Below are 25254 nucleotides of genomic sequence, written 5' to 3' on the forward strand. Positions count from 1 at the left end.
AAATTAGTATAACCAGAGCAAGAAGGAAGAAATGTAAGGAATAGGTATAAGGCTGTCAGGATTGGAGCCTGACAGGGAGGGAGGGTGATGTAAAACAGGGAAATGGAAAATAAGGTGGCCATGAAGAGAGCTGTGTTTCTGGTGCCTCCACCAACTCCCATCACTACCTAATTAATTGATTAAAAATGGTTAGGAATTGTATTTTAAAGTTATTTTACTGAGAAACTATAAACATTCATTTACAAGTAGGATAAAATGTAGGTAAAAATTATGTATGTGTGGGCTTTTTTTTGCAGTGGACAGTAGTTCTGATCAGGCCATGATACACCTGTTGGCTGGCTTGGAGGATGATGGGTATCAAATGGGAGGACACAGAATGTTATCTCAAAACCATTCTCTTGGAAGCTACAGAAATCTCCAGAACAGTGATGATGAAGAAAATGAACCACAGATTGAAAAGGAAGAGATGGAACTCAGTTTGCTAATGTCCCAAAGATGGGATAGCAGCAATGAAGAGCATGGGGAAAAAAGAAGGTATGTATTTGACATGGAAAACAGGCTTTTTCCTTTTTTTAAAGAAATATTTGTCCTTTTTCCCAAATACTTCATGTTTTCAACTCCTGTGAATATGTAACTCCAAATGAAGTGACTTAAATACTCATACACTATCTCTGACTTACAGAAGGGACTCCCGTTGAGCATTGGGAGATCTGGGTAGCTCTCAGGCTAGATATGGCTTTTAAAGTGGTAACACTTGATAATCAGTTTTATATGCATGTTTTTTGTATCCAAGCCTCTAATTTTGCTGTTGAGAACATATTTTAAGGTAACTCTTTCCTGTATCTATGTTCCTGATCTGTCATCCTTTCCATTATAATCCGTTTAGAGCCTTACTGTATATGTTTGACACTTGATGTACCTGGAGTCAATTTAGGAAATACATTTGTAAAGACTGTACAGTCTGACAGTCCAACAATAGCACCATGTGTTCCCATTCACCTTGAGGTCAATGATTAAATCTTACAGTGCACACTTCTTTTCTGGACCACCAGCAGTAGCAGGGGTGGGCAAACTACAGCCCGCGGGACCGTCCTGCCCAGCCCCCGAGCTCCTGGCCCGGAAGGCTCACCCCCCTGCCCCTCCCCCGCTGTTCCCCCTTGCCTGCAGCCTCAGCTCGCTCTCTCTGCCGCCGGTGCAATGCTCTGGGCGGCAGGGCTGTGAGCTCCTGGGGCGACGCAGCTGGAGAGCCCGGCCTGACCCGGTCTCTGTGCTGCACGGTGGCGGTGGCAGCGTGGCCCGGGTCCAGCCGGGCGGCGCGGCTGTAGCACCACCAGCCCCTGGTGCTCCAGGCAGCGCGGTAAGGGGGTAGGAGACGGGGGGGGGGGGGTTGGATAGAGGGCAGGGGAGTTCGGGGTAGTGGTCAGGGAGCAGGGGTGTGGATGGTGGTTGGGGGGGAAACGGGTTGAATGGGGACAGGGGTCCCGGGGGGCAGTCAGGAAGGAGGGGAGGTTGGATGGGGGGGCAGAGGGCAGTCAGGGGACAGGGAGAAGGGGTGGTTGGATGGGGCAAGGGTCCCGGGGAGGCCATCAGGAATGAGAGGAGGGGTTGGATGGGGCGGCGGGAGTCCGGGGGCAGTCAGGGAACAGGAAGCGGGAGGGTGTGGATGGGGCAAGGGTCCCAGAAGAGCCATCAGGGAACGGGGCAGGAGTCCCGGAGGGGGGGCAGATAGGAGGTGGGGGCCAGGCCACGACCCCCTCCCCTAACAGGTCCTCCATACAATTTACTAAACCTGATGGCGGCCCTCAGGCCAAAAAGTTTGGCCGTCCCTGAGCAGTAGGCTGATTCTTTAAGATAAAGGACTCCTGGAGCGCCTTGTGTCATTCTGTATTGATCTCTTTTGTCAACTCAGTATTGACAGGCCCCAAAGGAAGTTATATCCAGCATTTCTCCACCCAAATTCTGATCAGGTCTTTGAGTATTTGAGTTCCATTCAAGAAACTCAAGGCACTTTACAAATATTAATATATTAATTCTAACAACTCTCTTCTGAGGTAGGAAATAATTAAGATCCCCATTTTTAAGATGGAAGAATTGAGGCATGGAGAGATTAACTGATTTTCCTGATGACATACAGAAAAACTCTATTAGACATGGGAATAGAACTTGGATTACCTGACTCCCAGTTCCCATACTTTTTGGACACAAAGCCTTTTTTCCTATCTGATATTACTTTTTCCTCCTTCAAAATATTGTCAAAAGGAAAACTGGATAAAAATATTTCCCTTTTTTTGGACATCACTCTTTTCAAAGTATTTAATCTTGATACTTTGTTATATTAGTACAAAAAATGATTCAGTGGACAGATTTCACTTTTTTTTTTTTTTTTTTTGCATTCCTATGAGTTTATAAATTACTACTTATTTACATTTTCAGGCTAGTAACCCATAATGCCATTCTGGTATACAAAATTATAAAATATTTTAAAAACATTTCTATTAAGATAGGTTTTGTATCCCTTTTTATTTTCATAAAATTTTAAATTGCTTAATAGTTTTTCTAGCGTTCTGTTTTGGAGCCACCAAATAGCTTAGCTGTATGGAACACTATGGATTGCTGTATTTTAAAGAAAAAAATCTCTCTAACGCAGAGCTTCTGCGTTATTTATTTTCTGATTCTCCGCTCCCTCCCCCAATGTCTTTCTTAAACTTTAGTGAACCTTTTTTCCACCCATCTTTTTTTTTTTGTCCTATGCTAGTACTCATTTTGTTTACATTGTTGTTGTAGCCATGTTGGTTCCAGGATAGTAGAGAGAGAGAAGGTGGGTAAAGTAATATCTTTTATTGGACCAACTTCTGTTTGTGAAAGAAACAAGCTTTTGAGCTACACAGAGCTTTTTCAGGTCTGGAAAAGTACTAGCTTGGCAGCCTCAGTGACTTATTTAAAAAACAACAACAAGCCATTACTGAAATAGATACATCACAAGCTAGACAGAGTACCAGCTCATCTCACACAGACCACTCAGTTTCCTTCAGACTTTCAGTTGCTATTAAGCACTGGCAAATTGGAATCCGTATGATACAAAATCAAAGTATCACCCAGGTGCCACAGATCTTGTCTACATTTTCCTGACTACCATTATGGTAGTGGATATCACAGTAAAACCACAGAACAATATTCTTGTGTCTCAATGAAATATCTGACAAATATATTTGCCTTTCCTCTCGTCCCTGAAAAGACATTCCCACTTACCTCCACCATAATTCTTTTCAGAGTCTAAAATATCCTGCTCTTATCAGGGTTGCTTAATTTTCTTTAGGTCAGTGAGCAAAAATATGCATAGAAGCTCAACTGAAGAGGAGGATTCATCTTCAGAAGAAGAAATGGAATGGAGTGGTAACAGTTTGCTTCTAGCTAATCTCTCTATACCTCAGTTAGATGGAACTGCAGATGAAAACGGTGGTAAGTAAGTGGTAAAACTACTTTAAAAATTGAGTTACTTCTTGGAACATAAGTGGTTTCCTGATCTATGTACCAATCCTGGAAGATCTGATTGCTTTCAACTCCCAAGTCAGTGGGAGGGAGATGCTCTCAACACATTGCAGGAAATGTCCCTTAAATACTGTAAATTGGCTTATAAGATGATTATTCATAAAAGGCTTCTGATTCTCCCAACTGTACCTTCCTTCTCCCACCCTGGTGCCTTTTTTTTGTTATGTTCTGAGTAAAGAGGGTCTTCTGTTAGTCTTAAAGGAGAGGGTAAAGCTCATCCAGTTACCATAGGGATTTTTCTGTTTAAAATTTTTATTATGCATACTCAATATAGAAATTACTACTTTCATGAGACCGTTTAAGTCTGCCAGGATTTCACTGTAAGTATATTGAATTTAGTAAACTTGTGAAAGAATCCAGACTCCCTATGTACTGTTTTTCAGTTATATACCACCCATAATTAATACAGTGCTACTCACTTTCAGCCTGCATTTCATTCAATATATTGCATATCTATATCCTGAAATTGCATGAGTTTAAAACTGTGGAACGGCAAGCAGGAACAAGTTAGCAAGGAAGAAGTTTCAAGTTTCAGAATTTAAAAAAAAATATTCTCCCCTTACCCTCATTACCTCTGCAAAAATTAAAAAAGGTCTGAAATGACCTCAATTCATAGTGTGGGTAGTCTGAGTTTGATGATAAGAGAATATCTAAATATTATTTTCTACTTACTTTTAGTAGTGTGATCTATATATTATCTTTATATAAGTATATTGAACAAGGTAATGAAATACACACACACACACACAGAGTTCAATATACTTATATAAAGATAATATAGAGATCACATATATATATATATACACACACATGAACAAATACTTGGTTCTGTGGCAAAGGGATCCTAATATTAAGATGAAGTATTTGCTTTAGTTTTTTTTCTAATTAATAGTAGTCATTTTTCTTTAATGAGAGAGACAAGGTGGGTGAGGTAATATCTTTTATTGGACCAACTTCTGCTGGTGGAAGGTGCAAGTTTTCAAGATGCTCTTCTTCAGGTCTGGGGAAAGAAGCAGAGTGACACAAACCTTGTACCTTCCATCAACAGAAGTTGGGCCAGTAAAAGATGTTACTTCACCTGCTTGTGTGTCTAATATTCTGAGACCAACATGGTTACATCAACATTTTTTTAATATAGTTTTGAGATACTGTATTAATTATACTAAATGGACTACAAACTTGAAATTGCAGATTAAATTCAAACTCTACAACACCGTATCTCTTAGTCTGAAATCTAGCTGGTTATCATGAAATTCTTACTAATTACCTCCCTTGGGTGCAAATTTTGCCCTCCTATGCATGTGCACAAATCTCTATACAATTAATGCAATTTGCATGTGTTCAGTGAGGCAAGAATTTGGTTTTTAAACACTCTTTTTAAACATATACTTTCTGGAATTATTTTGCATTTTAGAAATATATTTTAAAATAATCCATGAAGGGTTATGATAATATGTTGTGACGGTGCCTCATTGCATTGCAAATTTGAAAGTAATAGTATACAATCACAGATAAGAGAGAGGTTGTATACCATGTATTTACTACTTAACAGTAAATAATGACCCTTTGGCAAACTCTTCAATTATTCAGCTGATGAGCTGTCTGGCGTTCTTCTCTTGAATGTTACCCTATTGTTATCTTTTTATCTGAATAATCAAACAAATCCTTCATTGGGTTTCCATGATTTATGGTAATGCATGGAGATAGACACAGAACAATAAATAATGCAAGTTGAAACAGGAGCAAAGCAAATGACTATAGCTAAATCTCAAAATCTGAAATTAATTCTCTAGTGCTAAATTTAGTAATCCTAATAAGAAGCCTGATTTTCAAAGGTAGGGAGCATGTACAGCTTCCTTGACATCATTGGCATTGGTAGGTCAGCACTCCTGAAAATCAAGTCACTTGTATTTAGGTATCTATAGGTAGATTTAGAAGCCTAAAATCTGTCACTGGTTTGAAAATTTGGCATGTGTGTATATGTGTATATATATATATATATATATATATAGTATTTAGGAATGACTGGCAGAATGGCTACTGAACTAATTGTTTAAATGATCTGATCTGGTATGACAACCTCCATGCTCATATGCATCATAGCTAAGTCTGCGAGTCTGTCCTGGAGGTCATGGAAATCATGGATTCTGTGACTTTCCAGGACTTCCGTGATTTCTGCAGTGACCGGTGCAGCTGGCCCAGGGGCTGCCTGAACAGCTCGGGTAGCCCCTGGGCCACCTGCACCAGCCGCTGCTTGGGCAGTCTTGGGCCACTGTGCCCCTTCCACTGCAGCAGCAGGAGTTTGGGTGTGGAAGAGGCAGAGGTGAAAGTAAGCCGGTACGCCCCGGTACGGCGTACCGGCAAGAGCCGGTGTGCCGTACTGGGGTGGCCCGGCTTCCCAAGGCCCTTTAAATACTCTGGGGACTATTTAGAGGGCTGGGGCTCCCGCTGCCTCTACTGCCCTGGGCCCTTTAAATAGCCTCTGGGGGCTATTTAATGGGCCGGGGCGGTAGAAGCAGGGGGGTCCTGGGCCCTTTAAATAGTCCCCAGAACCCTGGAGTAGCAGTGGGACTCCGGGGGCTATTTAAAGGGCCAGGGGCTCCCGTTAGCTCTATGGCCACAGCCCTTTAAACCACTGCCGGAGCCCCCGGCTGCCGCTGCTACCCCAGGGCTCCGGCAGGCTCCGGCAGCTATTTAAAGGGCCCGGGGCTCCCCTGCCTCTACCGCCCCGGGCCCTTTAAATAGCCGCCGGAGCCCTGGGGTAGCAGCGGCAGCTGGGGGCTCCGGCTGCCGCTGCTACCCCCACAGGGGAGGGGAGGGCACTTACCGGTACAGGGCGGGCCGGGGCTGGCTCTGATCCCCCCCCCCCCATCCCTGCCCCTTCCGCCCGAGGTCCCGGCCCTTCCGGGGGCCAGAGCCAGCCCCAACCGAGCCCCGTACCGGTAAGTCCTTATTTCTACTTTCACCTCTGGGAAGAGAGCTGAGGTAGGGGGTTGAAGTGCAGGAGGGGGTGAGGGCTCTGGGCAGTGCTTACCTCGGGGGGCTCCCTGGAAGTGGCAACGTGTCCCTTGGCTCCTATGTGTAGGCCTGGCCAAGTGGCTCTGCACGCTGCCTCCATCTGCAGGCACCGCCTCTGCAGTTCTCATTGGCCGTGACTCCTAGCAAGTGGGAGCTGTGGAGCCAGCGCTCGGGGTGGGGGTAGCACACGGAGCCCCCTGGCCACCCCTACACCTAGGAGCCTACCAGCCCCGCCAAACTCCAAACTCCCACCTCCACCCCGAGCCCCCGCAGTGCCCCTGGGCTGCCCTCTGCCCCAAAGCACCCAAGATTTAGTCAGGGTTTATAGTACAAGTCATTAACAGGTCACAGGCTGTGAATTTTTGTTTACTGCCCGTGACCTGTCCACTACTTTTACTAAAAATACCCGTGCCTAAAACGTAGCCATAATCATTGTCATAACAATCTTGCCCATAAATAAAATATGATTTGGATTTTTTATGGGAGTTCCTTTCATAGAGGTATCTTTAAACGGTTAATATCTTAAGATAGGGGGAATATTTTGAAATAGGGGAGGGAAAAAAGTAAAAATAATTGCTTTTCTTCCATTCCAGACAATCCTTTGAATAATGAAAGTTCTCGAACTCACTCCTCCATAATTGCAACAAGTAAAATGTCCGTAAAGACCTCGATGTTTCACAAAGATGCTACTACGCTAGAACCCCCATCTTCCGCTAAGATTACTTTTCAGTGTAAACACACAAGTGCCCTTTCTTCCCATGTTTTGAATAATGAAGATTTAGTAGAAGAGCTTTCACAACCAAACACTGAAGCAAGACCAGATCTTTCAGTCCATTCTCTCACAAAAGAAAGCACTTATGCTGCAAAATGTCCAACATCATTCAGCAATAGCGCCCATTCTGAAAACTCTCACAAGGAAAGTAATAAGGATATTCTTCCAGTTTCTTCATGTGAAAATAATATTTTTGACTATGAAGAAGATATTTCATCGGTGAGCAGACAGATACCAAGTAGGAAATACACCAGCATCAGAAAGGTAGAAAAAGATGATGCCTCTTTTATGCATATGAGCTGCCACATTGGTGATAGTGTGTTGAGTAAAAACTCATTCAGTTTTTCAGAGTTAAGCCTCTCCAAAAATAAAATACCCTCTGAAGCAAATGAAAAATCCAGCAGCACAGGTAGCTTTTTCCCTTCAACGGTAACAGAAAATTGTGAATTGGTGTCTTGCTCAGGAGGGAATCGAACTGCAGGGCATTCTGTTGAAAGTAGCACTGATGAAGAAGGTAGCCTTAATAAACTTAAAATTAGGTATGAAGAATTTCAGGAGCATAAGACAGAAAAACCAAGCCTCAGTCAACAAGCAGCACATTATATGTTTTTTCCCAGTGTGGTTCTTTCTAATTGTCTCAGCCGACCACAAAAATTAGCTCCTGTGACGTATAAATTACAGCAGGGCCACAGACAATCCAGGTTAAAGCTGAATAAAAAGAAACTGGGTCTTGGCAATCATCAGGAGCCTGCAGGTGTCAGTGATATTGCATCCATGAAGGAAAGCTGCTATCCACGAGATGATGCTTGCAGTAACATTCCTGACAAGGACAGTGCATTACCTAGCGATTTAGTTCAAGTTCCTCATGGTGCTTTTGAAAACAAAATGCCTACAAATAATGCTAATTGTATTGACTGCCAATTTAGAGATGGATCCCTGGAAACAGAGCAGTCATTTGGATTATGTGGGAATAAATATACACTCCGAACTAAACGAAAAGTAAATTATGAGACTGAAGACAGTGAATCAAGTTTTGTCATGCACAACTCAAAAATTAGCCTACCTCAGCCCATAGAAAGTGTTGAAAGTTTGGATGGGTCTCAGAAATCTCGAAAACGTAGAAAACTCTCTAAAAAACTGCCACCTGTTATTATCAAATACATTATAATTAATAGATTTAGAGGCAGAAAAAATATGCTTGTTAAAATAGGAAAAATAGATTCTAGTGAGGAACAAGTGATACTTACAGAAGAAAAGATGAACCTATATAAAAAGCTTGCACCTTTAAAGGACTTTTGGCCAAACGTTCCTGACTCCCCTGCAACCAAATATCCTATTTATCCATTAACACCAAAGAAAAGTCACAGAAGAAAAGCAAAACATAAGTCAGCTAAGAAAAAAGTTGGAAAACCACAAAAAGCAAGTAGTAAAAATATTAAAAGAACTTTATCTTTCAGAAAAAGAACTCATGCAATCCTTTCTCCCCCTTCACCATCTTATAATGCTGAAGCTGAAGACTGTGACTATCATTATAGTGACGTTATGTCTAAATTAGGTTTTCTCTCTGAGAGAAGCATAAGCCCAGTAAATGCATCTCCCCCTCGCTGCTGGTCTCCCACTGATCCAAAAGCAGAAGAAATTATGAATGGACTAGACAAAGAAGCTTTACTTATTAAGAGTCCTAACATGTACATCAGCAAGACTGTTAATTCCATTGTAGGAAAAAATAGTCGAGCAAAAACTCAGGTTAAGAAATGTAAAAAGAAATTTGCTACTGTAGCTACTAAGAAAAGGAACAAGATTAATCAGACTAATAAAACAGCAAATGATGGAAAGAAGAAACCTAGGACAAAACAGAGACAAAAAATAGCTGAAAAAATGTCAAGAAAGCGTATGACAGTTAAAGATGAAAAAGGAAATACTTGTTCTGCTGCAGAAGTTAAATTTGTGCTGAAACATCAAGATCTGCCTGAAATTACTCACAACTTTGGCAGCTCACAACCACTTCTTACTCAGAAAGATGTTCCTCTGACTGGCTATTCAACAGGACATCTACCATCAACACAGCTCCCCTCAACAGCTGATGTACAAGGAAATTCATCTGTCTGTTTTCATCCATTGCTGGAAACTGATAAGCCTGTGGATTTACAAGGTTTGTCTACTCCAAGAGAAAATCTTCATTCATCTGTCATTTCTGCTCCTGTGATACCTGGAAGGGAAATAACAAAAATTAACTCCCAAAGGTCTAAGAGTCAAAATGCTGTGTTTCGAATGAAGGAATCTATTTTGATTCAAAATAATATATTTGACCCATCTAACCACTCATCTCAGGTAACACAGAATGTATGTATCTCTAAAGATAAAACATCTACAAAGACAGAAGAGATTATAAATTCACAGAATAGATACTTGTCATCAGTTGGAAAATTAAATGAAACTCATAGCTTTCTAGATATAAAGAAGACAGATCAGTTGCATACCACTAATTTTTTACATTGTAAAGACAATAATCAACAGCAGATTGTGTGCTTACCAGAAGCATCAAAACATGCTTCTTCTATACTTAAATCATCTGAGGAAAGCCATGGATCTCTTCAGTTGCCTAAGAACTGTTTTGTAACTTCTTTAAGGAGTCCAGTGAAACAGCTAAAATGGGAGCAAAAACAGAGAGGATTTATTTTTGATATGTCTCATTTTAAACCTGAAAGAATAAAACATCGGTCTTTGTCAGAAACCATCTCGCAAACAAAAACTATCTCCCAGTGTGAAAACAGGACTGTAATGACCCCATCAGCATTCAGTGAAGGACAGTCTGGATTAGCTGTTCTAAAAGAGTTACTACAAAAGAGACAGCAAAAAGCACAACATGCAGGTATTTTGCAAGAGCCATTATCAGCTTCCCCTCAGATAAACAAAAGTATTTCTTGCTCTCCTGAACAGCATAAAGCAATTAAAAGATCACAGTCAGTCACATCATCAAGAAAGTCTCGCACTCCCAGAAATACAAAACCTAAAGAAAAAGCTCCCAAACCTTTAAAAGTGGATTCTTCAAACCAGCATAACACTAATCAGATTGACAATTTTATATCTGATGACAGCCCCATTTTTTTTTCAGACCCAGGCTTTGAAAGCTGTTACTCACTTGAAGACAGCCTGTCACCAGACCATAATTACAATTTTGATATTAATACCATAGGGCAGACTGGATTTTGTAGTTTGTACTCTGCAAGTCAGTTTGTCCCAGCAGATCAAAGTCTGCCACAGAAGTTTTTGAGTGATGCAGTTCAGGATCTTTTTCCTGGACAAACAGCAGAAAATGAACTTTTTAGTCATAATAGCCAAAAATCTGAGGAAGAAAAACATCGCTCTTCAGACCCAAGTACATGGATAACATCTGGTGCTCTAAGTCCTGAACTTTTTGAGAAAACCTCTATGGATAACAATGAGAACCATCGCCGTGGTCAGTGGAGAAACAATGTTCATCCTTCAGCGTCTCGAACTAGCTCATCAGTAGATATTTTCTGTACGCAACAGGCAGGGGACTATGTAAATGAGAAATTCAAGTTGAATAGAAATCCAGTAAATAAAGAGGTATTTCTTAGCCTTCCACAGTCAAGCTGTTCAGACTTCATTCAAAGCTGCACTAGAAAAGAAACCACTTTTGAATCATGTCAGCCACTTGGTTCAATTAATACCTCTTTTACTTCCGTATTGTCTTCTCCGGACGGTGAGCTCGTGGATGCAGCTTCTGAGGATTTAGAGTTGTATGTTTCAAGAAACAATGAAGGATTAACTCCAACTCCAGATAGTTCACCAAGATCAACCAGTTCTCCCTCACAGTCAAAGAATGGAACTTTTACGCCTCGTACTGCTCACATTCTTAAACCTCTCATGTCCCCACCAAGTCGTGAAGAAATCATGGCAACTTTGCTAGATCATGACCTTGCAGAAACAATTTACCAAGAACCATTTTGCAGCAATCCGTCTGATGCACCAGAAAAGCCAAGGTAATTTGTCTGTACACTTTTATTACAAGGCATTTCTATATGTATGTATATTTGTAATTATGTTAAATCTAACTACATGTATTCCTAAAGCTAATTTTAACTATATATAGGAATTTTTCACTCTCAGATGTAAAAGATTTGAAGTGATAAACATAAATTCCAAGGCTTTTGTTTTAACTCTGTAGTTAAATAAAATAATTGTCCTTCCCTTACCATTACCCACTTTAATGCCACATGCCAATTTTGCTGTGCCAATTTTGCTGATCAAAGGAAGAATGAGCTGCTATCTTCTCCTTTGGTGAAGGAAGACATCTGCCCATGTGACTTGCTATAGAGCAGGGATAGTCCATTATTTTTTGTAAGGTCCAAATTTCTTGGTCAAGGTCCAGACTCCAGAGAAACATTTTTCACACCACAATAGCAATAATGATCGTAAGTAAATAAAAAGAGTTTGTAGTCAATTCAAAAGCGTCTGGTGGTCCATATTTGGCCCACAGTCCACCTGTTGTCCATTCCTGCTCTAGAGATTACAGCTATCAGGACTCTTCCTGGTTTTAATCTTGAGGACTGCCTGTAATTCTGACAAGTGCATAGATACCCCATACCTTTAATTGATGACAATTGTTGACCATGCTATGATGTATGTAAGTAGTGAAACTGGTCATATGTTCACAGTGTACTAAGGGATGCTTCCTCACAATGCTGTACACGTGTTACCTTTACTAATTCTGTACTAAATGTACTAACAGCTGCTTCTTCCAGAAATTCATTGGCATTTTATATCAGGATCAGAAAGCTTAGTGGTCCTTCACCTGTGATTCTTTAACCAAATGGGATTTCTGCTTCCTTCCTGGAACTACATCATGTTTTAATATTTTCTACCTCAAAACATCAAGCTACTGTCTTTGCAAATATATTATTACCGACAGTTAAAATTTAATTTTGTTTTAGTGTGAAAAATGGCCTTTCCAGTAGTTTAAAATACTGTACTGAACAACTCTCCATGATGTTAGAGACTCCGGTTTGTTCTCACATTCTTGAACTAATAGGAGTTGAGAGCTGTGTGGAGGTGGCATGCTCTATCTCTGAGGGAAAAGTGATTTCCTTTAGTGATTTCTCTTGCTGATTCAGGAGAGTGTTTGAGAGAGTCTGGATGGAACTACGTCACTCCTCTTTTGAAAAGTTGATGATTGTTATAGGATATGTAGTGTGGAAGATAAGAGGTAAAGCAGGTAGCATTTGGAAGAGATCCTTGGGGCACCAAGAGTGATTCAGAAACTCCCATCCCTCCACTAGAAAGAAAGAAAGGAGTTACTCTCAGTAGATTTCCAGTTTAGGGCAGAATAATAGTTTAAAATATTCTCTTTACAGGGAGATTGGAGGACGGCTTCTCACAGTAGAAACTAGACTTCCAAATGATCTGCATGAGTTTGAGGGAGATTTCTCATTGGAAGGACTACGCCTCTGGAAGACTGCATTTTCAGCCATGACACAAAGTGCTAGACCAGGTTCACCGCCACGTAATTGTCATTCCATTGCTGGCAAAGGAGAAATTAATAGCCATAAAACTAGCAAAGATAAAAAAATAGTCATCATGCCGTGTAAATGCGCACCAAGTCGCCAACAGGTTCAGACGTGGCTTCATGCCAAAGAAGAGTATGAGCATATCAAGAAGTTGCCTAAGGATCAGTCTGTTGACACTGAGAAAGCAGCAGAGAATTTCAGGTCCATAGCATTGCCTATAGATCAGCCTACTGAAGTGGTAAAAACAGCTAAGAATTTCAGTTTACCTAGCCTGCAAGACAGCATACCTATTGTGCCTACAAAAGATGCTCCTGTTTCACAGGCAGATCCTACACCAACACAGACCAAGGAAACTTGTGATAAATATATTAATACTGTACAGATTTCTACAAATACCATAGAACCCAGTAAAACTCCATCTGAAAGCAGGACATTGCTGCTTGCTCCTTCAGCAATAGAACTTGATAAAGAAGAAGAGGATGATGATTATTATGTCAATTATAGTTCACCAGATTCACCAGTGCTTCCTCCTTGGCAACAAGCAGCATCCCCAGATTCCAAACCATCTAGTTTAGAAGATGCAGACTGGCAGAGTCAGAACATAATTTCGTCTCCTGTGGAAGAAAATGGCACAGCACACAGTGAGAATGTACAGAAACATGTCAAAGATGAAGGTCGGGCATCCTTCAGCACATCTCCACTTCTGGTCAGAGAAGATGCTGGAAATTCCGAATCAGTTTGCCTACACAGCACACCCATTGTACAGAGAAAATGTCAAGAAAGAATAGCTGAAGCACTTGATTTTACTCCTTTATCAACAGGTAAATTTATTAATTAAGCCAGGTACAACAAGAAGAGGTACAAAAACATTTCGTGCAAATAATAGGAAAAGAGATTAATATACTTTGAAATAATTGAAAAATAACCATCTCTCTACAGGGAAGGCAAGTTAAACATGTTTTTATTTTTTAAAGGGATATATTTCACAAGCGTTTATCCAGTGAAAGTAATTATTCAATTATGAATTAAGATTTGAGTGTCAGAACACCTTAAGAACTGTGGTACTGTGGCTAGAATATGAATTCTAAAGTGATGGTTAAAACATGAACAACATAATTGAAATTAAATGTAGAGTATTTTTGAGTCATTCAGTCTTTTTTGCTTAAGTCGCTGGTATGTTTCAAACACATACTTACTTTGAAATTAGAATATAAATATTAAATATCTTAAATTTTAAGACTGTCCAAGATAACCATGTGTTTTTGTCTTATTATACAGTGCCATATAGTCTGTAAAACACACTAGCCTATCAAAGCTGTTCTTTGGACTGGAGGTGATCAATTTGTGCACATTATATTAGATAGAAGAATTTTCTGTTTCCTGGTAGGTAGTTCAGTTTTCTGAGAATGTTTGGGGGAAACTAAATGACATTTGCATTTGTTCTATGTTTTTACAGAACCAAAGATGCAGAAATTGAATCATAGAAGAGGTAATAACTCTGACACTCTTCGAAAAGTACTTTTAACAACACAAGTGAAGGTAAATAAGAATTGGAAACAAAGATTCATGTTTATTAAATTACATTTAAGTGCGCTTTCAAGTTCAGAAGCAAAAATAGTCCATGTGTCAAGATAAACAAGTACCTTTATCTCACTTGTACTTATATTTTGACCTTTTCAATTTTTAGAATTTGTAGAGTCTGTGATAAATTGTCTATTTTTCATGGGCTTTTGCTTTGTTTTTGCTGTTGTGATCTGGGAAATTATGGTTATCTGTGTGTGTGCATGTTTAATAAACATACACACTAGACAGAGTAATCATGGTAACTAAATAGGAATTATAAGGATACAAATACAAAAAGAATAATGAGAGCAAAGTGATAAACCTGTCATTTGATCACATCAAATCCTAAAATGTCTCTCTTTCTATATATTCTTATGATTTTTTTGTAAAAAATTGATCATTACAAACTTTATTTGTTGTTTCAATGTTAAAATTTTAGTGTCAATATACAATAGTGAGAATAAGTGCATGTATATATAAACAAACACACAACCAAGAGATGAAATTATACAGTATGTGAATAGGTGCTTCTAGATGAATCTATTATACAGGTTTGATCAATGCAAAAGTGACTACTTCATTGCTCAGTTTATAAGTACCACATGTTGACCAAAATCCCCTTTATAATGTATTTTTTCGTGGCTTTGAAACGTTCTGAAAGTTGAAATTGAAGAGGCACTTGCCCCTTTTTTTAAATTCTGTTACACTATGAGATTTCATTAAAATTAGACCAAAAAGGGAAGTTGATACAACAGTTGGTTTGGTTTCCTATTGGAAACTGACACAAGAAGGTAGGATAAGGTCTTGTCTACATGGTGAGTTAGTGCGTGGCAAGATGTTGCACTGTAGATTCACATCCTGGTTTGTTACACACTAAGGGTACGTCTCCACAGCAAAATAAAAATAATAACTGTCAGTGAGTATCAGAGCTCAAGTCAACTGGCTGGGTGTGCACTACGAGGCTAAAAATAGCCATGTAGACATTTGGGCTCAGTCTGGAACCCTGGTACTGAGACCCTGCTGGGGTCTTATTACCTGGGCTCCAGCCCGAGCCCAAACATCTGCAGTTATCTTTATCCCTGTGGTACAAGCCCAAGTCAGTTGACTCAGGCTCTGAGACTTGCTGCTCTGGGGTTTTGTTTTGTTTTGGTTTTTTTGCTGTGTAGACGTATCCTAACTTGTCGTGTTGACAAGGGCTAAGTGAAAGTTTCCTTATAATTGTTGTAGAGGAGCTTTTAACTTTAGGTTGCTAAATAGGAAAACAGTAACCCGAAGAATGAAACATAAATATATTAATCTATAGATTTTCATCTTTTTGCTGCATATATTTCTTTCAATAGAATCAGTTTGCTGCTCTCAATGCCCCAAAGAAAGAAACTTCTCAGATTGAAGGACCATCTTTAAACAACTCTTACGGTTTTAAAGTCAGTGTGCAAAACCTGCAGGAAGCAAAGGCTATACATGAGGTAACTTGCTGCAACGCCAAAGATTCATAACTTTATTCATGCTTTATAATTTTATTTAAGGAAGGAGGAGTTTGAAGGGAGAAATATTGTTGAATTCTATCCTTGTTAATCAGCGTTTGGTATTTCTATTTTTTAATAAAGCTTCTATAGTAACTTCTGTCTGAGGCTCTCAAAGTTCTTTCCTTTTGACAGTATTGAATTAAGTCTCACAACACCTTTTTTGGCAAAGTAAGTGTTATTCCCATTTCCCTATAGAGGAAACTAAACTATAGATGTTTAAAGGCTTCTATGAAATCTAATGAGTTAAAAGTAGTTTTAGATACTGCATAACCCCCTAAACCATCACTAATTTGGGTATTTTTAATGTTTTTTAAACTGTTTTTCCTCTTATCTATTGCTTTATGAAAGACTAACAGAAAATATACAAAGTGCTGTCAAATGTACAAAGTAAACAAACTCAAAAGAGAGTAAAGGCAATAGTTTAATCTATCAGTTACAGTAATCTTAGGTGTTATGACAACGGAAAAAAAATCAGACTTTTTTTTTTTTTTTTTTTTAAGTTAACTGTCTCCCTTTTATGGCTAGTCCAAGATTACAAAGGATGGCAGTTGCAGAACCAGGAATACAATATCCATATCCTGACTCTCAATCCTTTCTGTTAACCACTAGGCCACACTCCTCTGAATTTTTATTTTTGATATTGCCCTTACTGAGAAGGAAAGGGTAAAGATTCCTATTCAGCATAACACATACATACAGAGGTGTCAGAAGCTTACTTTGAATGGGGGCAGGAGGTGGAGACGTAGGAGTGGCATGTATGCTGTGCATGGGGAGACTTGTATGGACAGGGTGGAGAGGAACAGCTCAAGACTCAGGGTGGTGCAGGGTTCTAGTTGTTCACGTGTCTCTCACCAGCTGCTGTGGGTAGCTGCTCTCAGCCCTGACCCAATCATCTCAGTTCCTACTTGCTTCCCAGCCTGATCCCAGGCACTGCAGCAGTTACTCTAGCCCTTCCACGTCCTGCTCTTGCTTCTGCCCCCTGTGTGTGTGTGCTGTTTACAGGGAACATTGCTTCCCAGAATGTATAGGAGTGTGACATGTGGGTCCAAAAACTTGGATCAGTTTACACAATATTTCTACTGCCGGGGTGCTGACTGCCCCTAATCCCCATCCCCGGTTCCATCACCCCTTCATACAGTAACTCCTCACTTAATGTTGTAGTTATGTTCCTGAAAAATGTGACTTTAAGCGAAACGATGTTAAGCGAATCCAATTTCCCCATAAGAATTAATGTAAATGGCGGGGGTTAGGTTCCAGGGAAATTTTTTTTACCAGACAAAAAACTATATATTATATAGATATACACACAGTATACCTTTTAAACAAACAATTTAATACTGTTCACAGCTGTGATGATTGTGAAGCTTGGTTGAGGTGGTGAAGTTAGAGGGTGGAAGAGGGAGGGATATTTCCCAGGGAATGCCTTGCTACTAAATGATGAACTAGCACTTGGCTGAGCCCTCAAGGGTTAACACATTTTTGTTAATGTAGCCTCTCACACAAGTCTCTCTCTGTCTGTGTCCCCTCCCTGCTCTATAGGGAGAAGGGGTAAGAGGGGGGAGGGGGACACCCTGACATTAGCTCCCTTTCTTCCCCCACTGCACAGCAAGCAGGAGTCTCTGGGAGCAGCTCCAAGACAGAGGGCAGGAACAGCACATGGCAGTGGGGGGAGGGACAGCTGAACTGCCGATTGATAGTCTGCTGGGTGGCTGCAGCACAGGGAACTTAGGGGAGCTGACAGTGGGGCTGCCGGTCCACCGTGGTTACAAGCCCCCACCATTTAGCTGCAACAGGCTGCTCTTCCTGCAAGCAGTGGACAAAGCCAGCGGCTGCCAAACAATGTTAGAAGGGAGCATTACACAACTTTAAACGAGCATGTTTCCTAATTGATCAGCAACCTAACAAAGTTAACCAGGACGACTTTAAGTGAGGAGTTACTGTACTTTAAGCAAGTGAGTAGTCCTCATGAAGTTAAAGTGCTTAAGTGTTACTGTGAATTTGGGCCAAAATGCTTTTGAATGATCACTTAGGCTGAAATGTAATCACTCCTTCAGCATGTCCTTCAGAGTAGCCTCCTCATTCACCCTCCAACTTTTCGGTGGGGGTTCTACTGGGCTCTGTCTTTGGTCCCCTTCTCTTCTCCCTTGCCACAGTATCTCATAGTAATCTCTTATCTAAACACAACTTCAACTACTGGCTGTATGCTGATGGCTCACAGATCTACCTCTCTACTCCAGATCTGTCTCCTGTCCAAACAAAATCTCGGTCTGTCTCTCATTTCCTCATGGATGTGCAGCCATCAGTTCAAGAGCAACATGGGTAAAACAAAGCCTCTTTATCTTCCCTGCCAAGTCCTCCCACTAGCTCTTTTCTTAATTTCTGTGGACCACACCACCATCCTGCCTGTCACTCAGGCCTGTAACCTGGGCATAATTTTCAATTTAGACCTCTCTCTAGGTCCTTCCATCCTGGCTATGTCTAAATCTTGTCAGTTCTTTCTGCATAACATCTCCAAGTTATAACCTTTCCTATCTGTCCACAAAGTAAAACTCTCATCCAGGCTCTTGTCTTGCATCTTGATTACTGCAACATCCTACTATCTGGCCTTGACAAATCCAGACTTGCTCTGCTCATATCCATTCAGAATTCTGATGCAAAGATCATTTTCCTAGCTTGTCACTTTGACCATATCATCCCTCTCTTTGCATTCTTTCATTGCTCTCCCCATTGCATCAGACATAAGCTGCTTGTATTCACTTTCATGGGCCTTCATAGTCATCGCCACCCTCCCTAGCATCCTATTTGCTCTTGAGCTGTCGACACTTGCCTCTGATTAACCCATTGATGCCAGCTTCCATCACCCACTTATTAAATTTTCAAACAAACACCTTTGTGCTTTCTCTCATACTGCCCCTCACATTTAGGAGGCATTCCCCTGTAAACATCTACAAAACTACCTTATCTACCTTCAAATCCCTCTTCAGAACTCCCCTTTACCATGATTCTTGCAAAAAACTTGTTACGTTAGGCCACTGGTGTGCAGGGGGGCTGTAGGGCACACACTCTGGGAGGGAGTTTGGGTCTGGGAGGGGGCTTGGGGCAGGGGTATGGCAGGGGGCTCAGGGTGCTGGATGGGGAGGGCGCTCACCTCTGGCGGTTCCCCGTCCCTGCTGCTCCTGACGGAGGCGCGGCCGGGCAGCTCTGCAAGCAGGCACTCTGCATCCGTCTGCAGGCGCCGACCCCTGCAGCTCCCATTGGCCTCAGTTCCCAGCCAATGGGCTGGGAGCCATGGAGTCAGCCCTCAGGGACGGGACAGAGGCAGGGTGCCTGCAGAGCTGCCTGGCCGCGCCTCCGCCAGCAACAGCAGGGATGGGGAACCACTTGCGAGGAGCCCCCAGAGGTGAGCGTGAGCCCCATCCGGCACCCCGAACCCTTCCCACGCCCAACCCCCTGCCACAAGCCCCCTCCCGGACCCAAACTCCCTCCCAGAGCACGCCCCGCAGCCCCTCCCATGCCCCAACCCCCTACTGGCCCCACACTAACTGCACTATAAACCGGACTTTCAATGCAGATCAGAAATGCCGGTTTATAGAGCTTACCGGTTGGTGAAGTGCCGGATAAAAGAGCTTTTACTGTATAACTTCTCTGATGATTCTGTGCCACTGGACATCTGCCAAAAACTCTGATAAATTCTGTGGAAAGTTTTGGATATTGTTCAGTCCTGTCACAAAGATCTTCACCAATAGAGTTTCTAAACTCCCTATAATCTTCTGGGTTTTGTTCTCTTTAACTCCTATGTTGAGCTCTAAAGAAGAACAAAAAATCAAATATTCATTTATTTGCACCTTCAGATCATGCAGTCTTATTTTGATGGGAATATCTTTTGAAACTTATCAAATAATACATAAAATATATTTGGTGGATGCTAAATTACTCTAATTATCTATTTAGGCTAAACTTGACATTTAAATTATTACTCAGAAAGCCAGAACTGTTTTATTTCAGATTTAGAAGGATCATATCCAGAAGGGCAAGATACTTAGTACTACACAAAAAGTATTATCAAAAAACTCTACAATCCATGTTGATTCAGTAAATTGTTTCTTTCTTACTGAAAAAGCCCAGTACTTCCACTTTGTTGACTGATGATGCAAGAAGTAGGACTCAGGAAGTAGCAGGAACCCTGAGCAGTATAGTGCACTGTCCCGATTACTAGTAGAACCACAGTCAGTTTCAGCTTAATTTTAACTTTCACTTTTACAAATTAAGTTTTTGGTTTTGAAGAAAATATTCCAAATGTACTGTTTTCCTAAATCTGTTGATAGACTGATACTGTAGCTGTATCTGCTTAGACCAGATTTATGTATAGTGCCAAGCCTGTAACCATTGTGTGTAAGTTCTAAGAAGTATTACCGGATACATTAATTTCAAAGGCATTGAGAAAAGAGAGGAAGAACTGTGTTTGGAGTTTTCCCTCTTCCCACCACCTCCAACCGTTTGCTACTCCCTTGTCCCTCTTGTGTCCAGTACTCTGCTGCTTCCTTGTCCTGATCTTCGCCTACCTGCTAGAGTCACTTCAACTCAAGTCCTCTGATTCTTCCATACCCAGTTTTTTATCCCCTTAATCTGCAAACAAGCAAACTGACTTTTGTACTTGAAATGACCTTCCGTTATAAAACAAAGGAGTACTACCTGTGTCTTCTCATATTCTTCCCCAGTGGGCACTCCTTGTTCAACCAGGAGGGGGAATCTGTGAGTCTTTTGGATGCTAGCTATTGTGCATTCTAGAAAAAGGTTTTTTTTTTCTTCCTTAAAGCTTCTAAGCTTTGTTTTCTTTTTTTAAAGCTAGATTTCCAACTATATGGGATAAGCAAGGAATTTATTAACAAATACCTACATTTCTTTTTTCAAAATGAAAATGTCATTTTGCAGAGAAAATGGAAAATACAAAAAATACATGGAATAACCCTAAATTATGTTATAGTGTAGAATTACCAAGTTTTTGTATGTCCGTTGACCAACTAAATGGAAGGATGGTCTTGTGGCCCCGAGTATTTTGTTTAAGATTCTGTCACTTAATCTCTCTATGCCTGTTTCCCCAGCTGAGGTGGAACTTTGTTGCACACAAATGTTGAGGCTAAATTCAATAAGATTTGTAAAGCAGTTTGAGAGTCTCTGATGGAAAATGATACGGAAGTGAAAAGTGTTATAATTTAATATTATGGATTATGTAACTTTCATGTTCTTGGTATTGCTATTTGAAATGTTTAATCAAGACTTAAGACCATGAGAACAGTACCCATTAGAAAACAAACATTCAATATGTAATAATTATTCCAAGTTAGTTTACTTAAAAATACAGTTGTCTACTGGTAACCTTGCACAAAACAATTAATATTTTTTTAAAAACAGATTCTAAAAATGTAGGCTTAGTCAGCTGTTTTTTACCTCTCATGTGTAAGTAGTTTTATATAAATGTATTGGACCCTTGCTTATAATGATTTCATTTGTATGAATAATCTGCTTCTTTCAAAACTGTGTGAAATTCAATTGTTTGAAGAGAGCCACAAAATATAAACTTGTACTTGGGTTTTGTTTTGTTTTTAATGTAGGTCCAAAACCTTACACTCATCAGTATGGAGTTACATGCTCGAACCAGACGAGACTTGGAGCCAGACCCTGAGTTTGATCCTATCTGTGCTTTATTCTTCTGCATCTCATCTGACACAGCACTGCCAAATACTGACAAAAGAGAAATCACTGGTGCTATAGTGATTGATAAAGACAGAACAATCTCAAGCCAAGGTTCCTATTTTTTTTTCTTAGAGTACTTTACCAAAATTGGTATCTTGTAAAAATGAAGCATTAGCAAGCAATGATCAAATATGGTTCTATAGTATTGTTTTATCACATTTAATTTCCTCTTGTGAGTATTGGATGAAAGGCCATATTAAGCATAGGTAGAGTTTTTTCCTGCTTATATCTTCCTATGAACCATCGCATGGGTTGTAAACCACAGATATGATACATGTATGCAGTAGACCTGTGTTTGTGTACTTGTGAGCAAGCTCCTGCAGTGTTCTAGAGGTGTAAAGAGGAAAATTTGCCTTAGTCTCCTGCTGAAATTGCTGGCTAGCTACAAATAGAAAATGTTAAATCAAGACAGTATGTTTAATATTTTACTTAAGGGTTATATTTGTGGTTTTATCTGATCCTTTTAGGATCTGAACAGGGGCCCTTATTGTATTGTACCTTTTTGGCTTTGTTTAGACCAGTGATACTCAACCTGTGGCTCTAGAGCCGGATGTGGCTCTTCATGGCCCTACAGGCGGCTCTCGCAATGTAGGCATCTGATCGGCGCTCCACTCTATCAGGCAGCGCGGGGAGCACTGAGCAAATGGACCAGCAGTGTGGGAGTCGCTGAAGCTCTCCCTCCCAAAGGGGGAAAGAAAAGGAGCTGCTGGGATCCCCCCACAGGTAAGAGTAGAGATCACCTCCCACCCAGCAGCCGGGGGGCAGAACGGGGAGAGACCGCCACTCCTTCTGCCCAGCAGCCAGGAGGGGATGAAGAGAGAGAGTGCTGCTGGGAGAGGGGATGATGTGTCGTGTCATGGTGTGTCAATATATGATGATGATGTGCCACTGCATCATCATCAGACATTGAGGAAACATCATGACACAAAGATCACAATGTCGGTACTTGATTTTAAGGTGCTCTGCAACTCCATTTAATGGTGAAGTGGCTCTCCAGCTGTTAAAGGTTGAGTACCACTGGTTTAGACTATTAAAAAAAGTCCTGTTTCTTTTAGGATGTATTCTGGGGAATTAAAAAAAAAAAGTGGCATTATAGCTGTATATTAAACCACAAAATACTGTCTAACAATAAAGGCGTAGCCTAAAACCTACCAATGAAAAGGAATTTTAGTCTTAAGGCAACAGTTCCATCCTTCACCTGCTTCTTTGTTAAGATATTGCAGGAATTTTATGGGTTTAGGTGAAGTCCCTAATATTATTTTTAATGTAACTTATTCTGGTATTTGTTTCTTCGTTAGTATTTTTAATTAACTCCATTATTGTACTGAGTGAGAGTTGTCATGAGAGGCTGTTATGGCTCCTTAGGAACTGCTCTGAAATATTATGAAGAAAACTCTCTGTGCATAAGACTAGAAGTATATTGAAAAATCAGACATACTGATCTGCAGAATTTATTTAGTGACTAAAAAAAGGTAGTTCATGTCAATGTTGTGATGATCTTTCTTCCTTTTATTGGAACGTGCTCTCGCTGTTTTCTTAGTGAAGAGCTTGTCGAACTCCTGGAGGAGTGACTGGAGACTGAGCTGCACGTCATAGTACATTAGTGCATTTTAACTGGCAGCCTATATTTCTAATTAACTCTGAAAATGCACAGACTTATTTTTTTGAGCTAATGTGGTCTATTGTATTCATCTTTTATCGAGCTTCTTTTAAAACTCCAGTTCATTGTTTTTAATCAGAGATGTTATGATCTGTTATGTAAGGGAATTTTGAAGACACATTGTTGATCTGCTTCATTCCACTTCCTCTCTGATTGGTTATTTTTTATTTCCTAGAGTCAGTGGGAGGTTTTTGGTGTTTTAAAAAGTGTACTATGTTGTATAGGGCTTTTCATATTCAAAGCACTTTGCAAAGAACCAGTCTAAAGAAGTGTAATTAATTAAAATAGATATTTTGCATAAAGAATATAAAACATAAGATGCAGTACAGTTCTTTAACATTTTTCTTCAAATATACACCTCTACCTCAATATAACGCTGTCCTCGGGAGCCAAAAAATCTTACCGTGTTATAGGTGAAACTGCGTTATATCGAACTTGCTTTGATCCACCGGAGTGCGCAGCCCCGTCCCCCCCAAAGCACTGCTTTACTGCATTATATCCGAATTCATGTTATATCGGGTCACGTTATATCGGGGTAGAGGTGTAGTTCTTAGCCTGACTGTTGTGGATGTAAAATGCTAACATTTTTCCTTGGGTCAAATTTGCTTATCTTTGGGAATTTCTAGAAAATTCTCTCTTCTTTATGGAACAATTTGCAAAGGGAAAAAAGGGAAAACTTATGCCTAAAACCCACCTTTGAGAACAAAAAGAATCCAGAGAAGGATTAATTGTATTAGTAGTTTTTAATCAATATTAAGACAGATATGAATGTACTTTGTAGAGACAGAAATGATTTTCTCTGTTCAAAGGATTTGAGTTGTATCTTTTATTTTAAAGAATAAGAGAGACTGGAGTTATGGAGTTTGTCCTAATAATTAATGATTATTTCACTTGTTTTCTAGGTAGCAGAGACCAGGCCCCTTTGCTCACAAGATCTGGAATTACAGGACTAGAAGTCACTTATACTGCTGACGAGAAAGCTCTTTTCCAGGAAGTAGTGAATATTGTAAAAAGGTAGCATATCTGTGTGTTCTGCTTTTATTTTTCAGGCATGGTACAGCAGATTTAGTTCTTTCAGCCCCTGCCCATCTCTCAAATATTGATTGTTATTGTTTTTCCCCAAAGGCTCATTTCTAGAATGGACAAGCATGGTGGTCTCTTGAATAAAAACATCTGTTTTTCCTTCCCTCTTATACAAGGCATATAATAAGAGCCTTTTAGTCAGCTGAGTTAAAGCCCCCAACCTAAACACTCCTATCAGTAAGTAATCCTGTAAATGTATAACCTTTCCTCTTAATCCCCGAGTCCAGTATACACATTTCAGTCTTGAACTCTCAAAATATTCAATATTACGGTGATGAGAACTATAGAAAACCCCAAGATAGGAAGACGTTTTTGCAGGTTCTTTGTGGCAAAATACTTTCCACACAGAAATTTATATGGGTAGATGAGCATAACCTGTAGATAAAAACTAGTTTCCTTACCCATAAATTTGTCTTCTCTGAATGGGAATCCCTTGCTCTATTAGGCTTGGAAAACTGCAGGGTTTTTCTCTTCCAAGTTTTGAACGCCTGCTTTACAGCACCCTCTGGTGGTGTAACCTTGGAACTGCAGGCACATCTCTCCACAAGGCCCTACTGCCAAAGCTGCGAAAGTCATAGTCACAAGGAAAAATAAGCACACTAAACCCTGAATCATCTGGCTGGAGTACATTCTGAAGACAAAATGTGTACTAGGCAGAGTACATTTGCAATTCTCTCTCTCTCCAACCAGAAAACCTCTGAGGAGAATGACATTGACCAACCCCATGAAGCCAGAATACAAAAAGAGTTGCTGAAAGCAACCAACATAGGGTGGGTCCTGACAGAGCAGCGGATACCT

General features: G+C 40.4%; 1 protein-coding gene across 2 annotated transcripts in view; it reads left to right on the forward strand.

Annotated features, from left to right (window-relative positions):
* REV3L (REV3 like, DNA directed polymerase zeta catalytic subunit) overlaps positions 1 to 25254 on the forward strand; it is a 235346-nt gene that overhangs the window by 142656 nt on the left and 67436 nt on the right. For both annotated transcript variants that reach the window (XM_054022361.1, XM_054022362.1), the window contains 8 exons: positions 297 to 534; positions 3317 to 3459; positions 7161 to 11346; positions 12718 to 13691; positions 14327 to 14409; positions 15774 to 15899; positions 21572 to 21764; positions 24276 to 24387. In XM_054022361.1, the coding sequence (XP_053878336.1) occupies positions 297 to 534; positions 3317 to 3459; positions 7161 to 11346; positions 12718 to 13691; positions 14327 to 14409; positions 15774 to 15899; positions 21572 to 21764; positions 24276 to 24387 (6055 nt within the window). The remainder of the gene's footprint in view (positions 1 to 296; positions 535 to 3316; positions 3460 to 7160; positions 11347 to 12717; positions 13692 to 14326; positions 14410 to 15773; positions 15900 to 21571; positions 21765 to 24275; positions 24388 to 25254) is intronic.

This window comes from Malaclemys terrapin, chromosome 3, assembly GCF_027887155.1.
Source record: "Malaclemys terrapin pileata isolate rMalTer1 chromosome 3, rMalTer1.hap1, whole genome shotgun sequence".
Classification (NCBI taxonomy): Eukaryota; Metazoa; Chordata; order Testudines; family Emydidae; genus Malaclemys; species Malaclemys terrapin.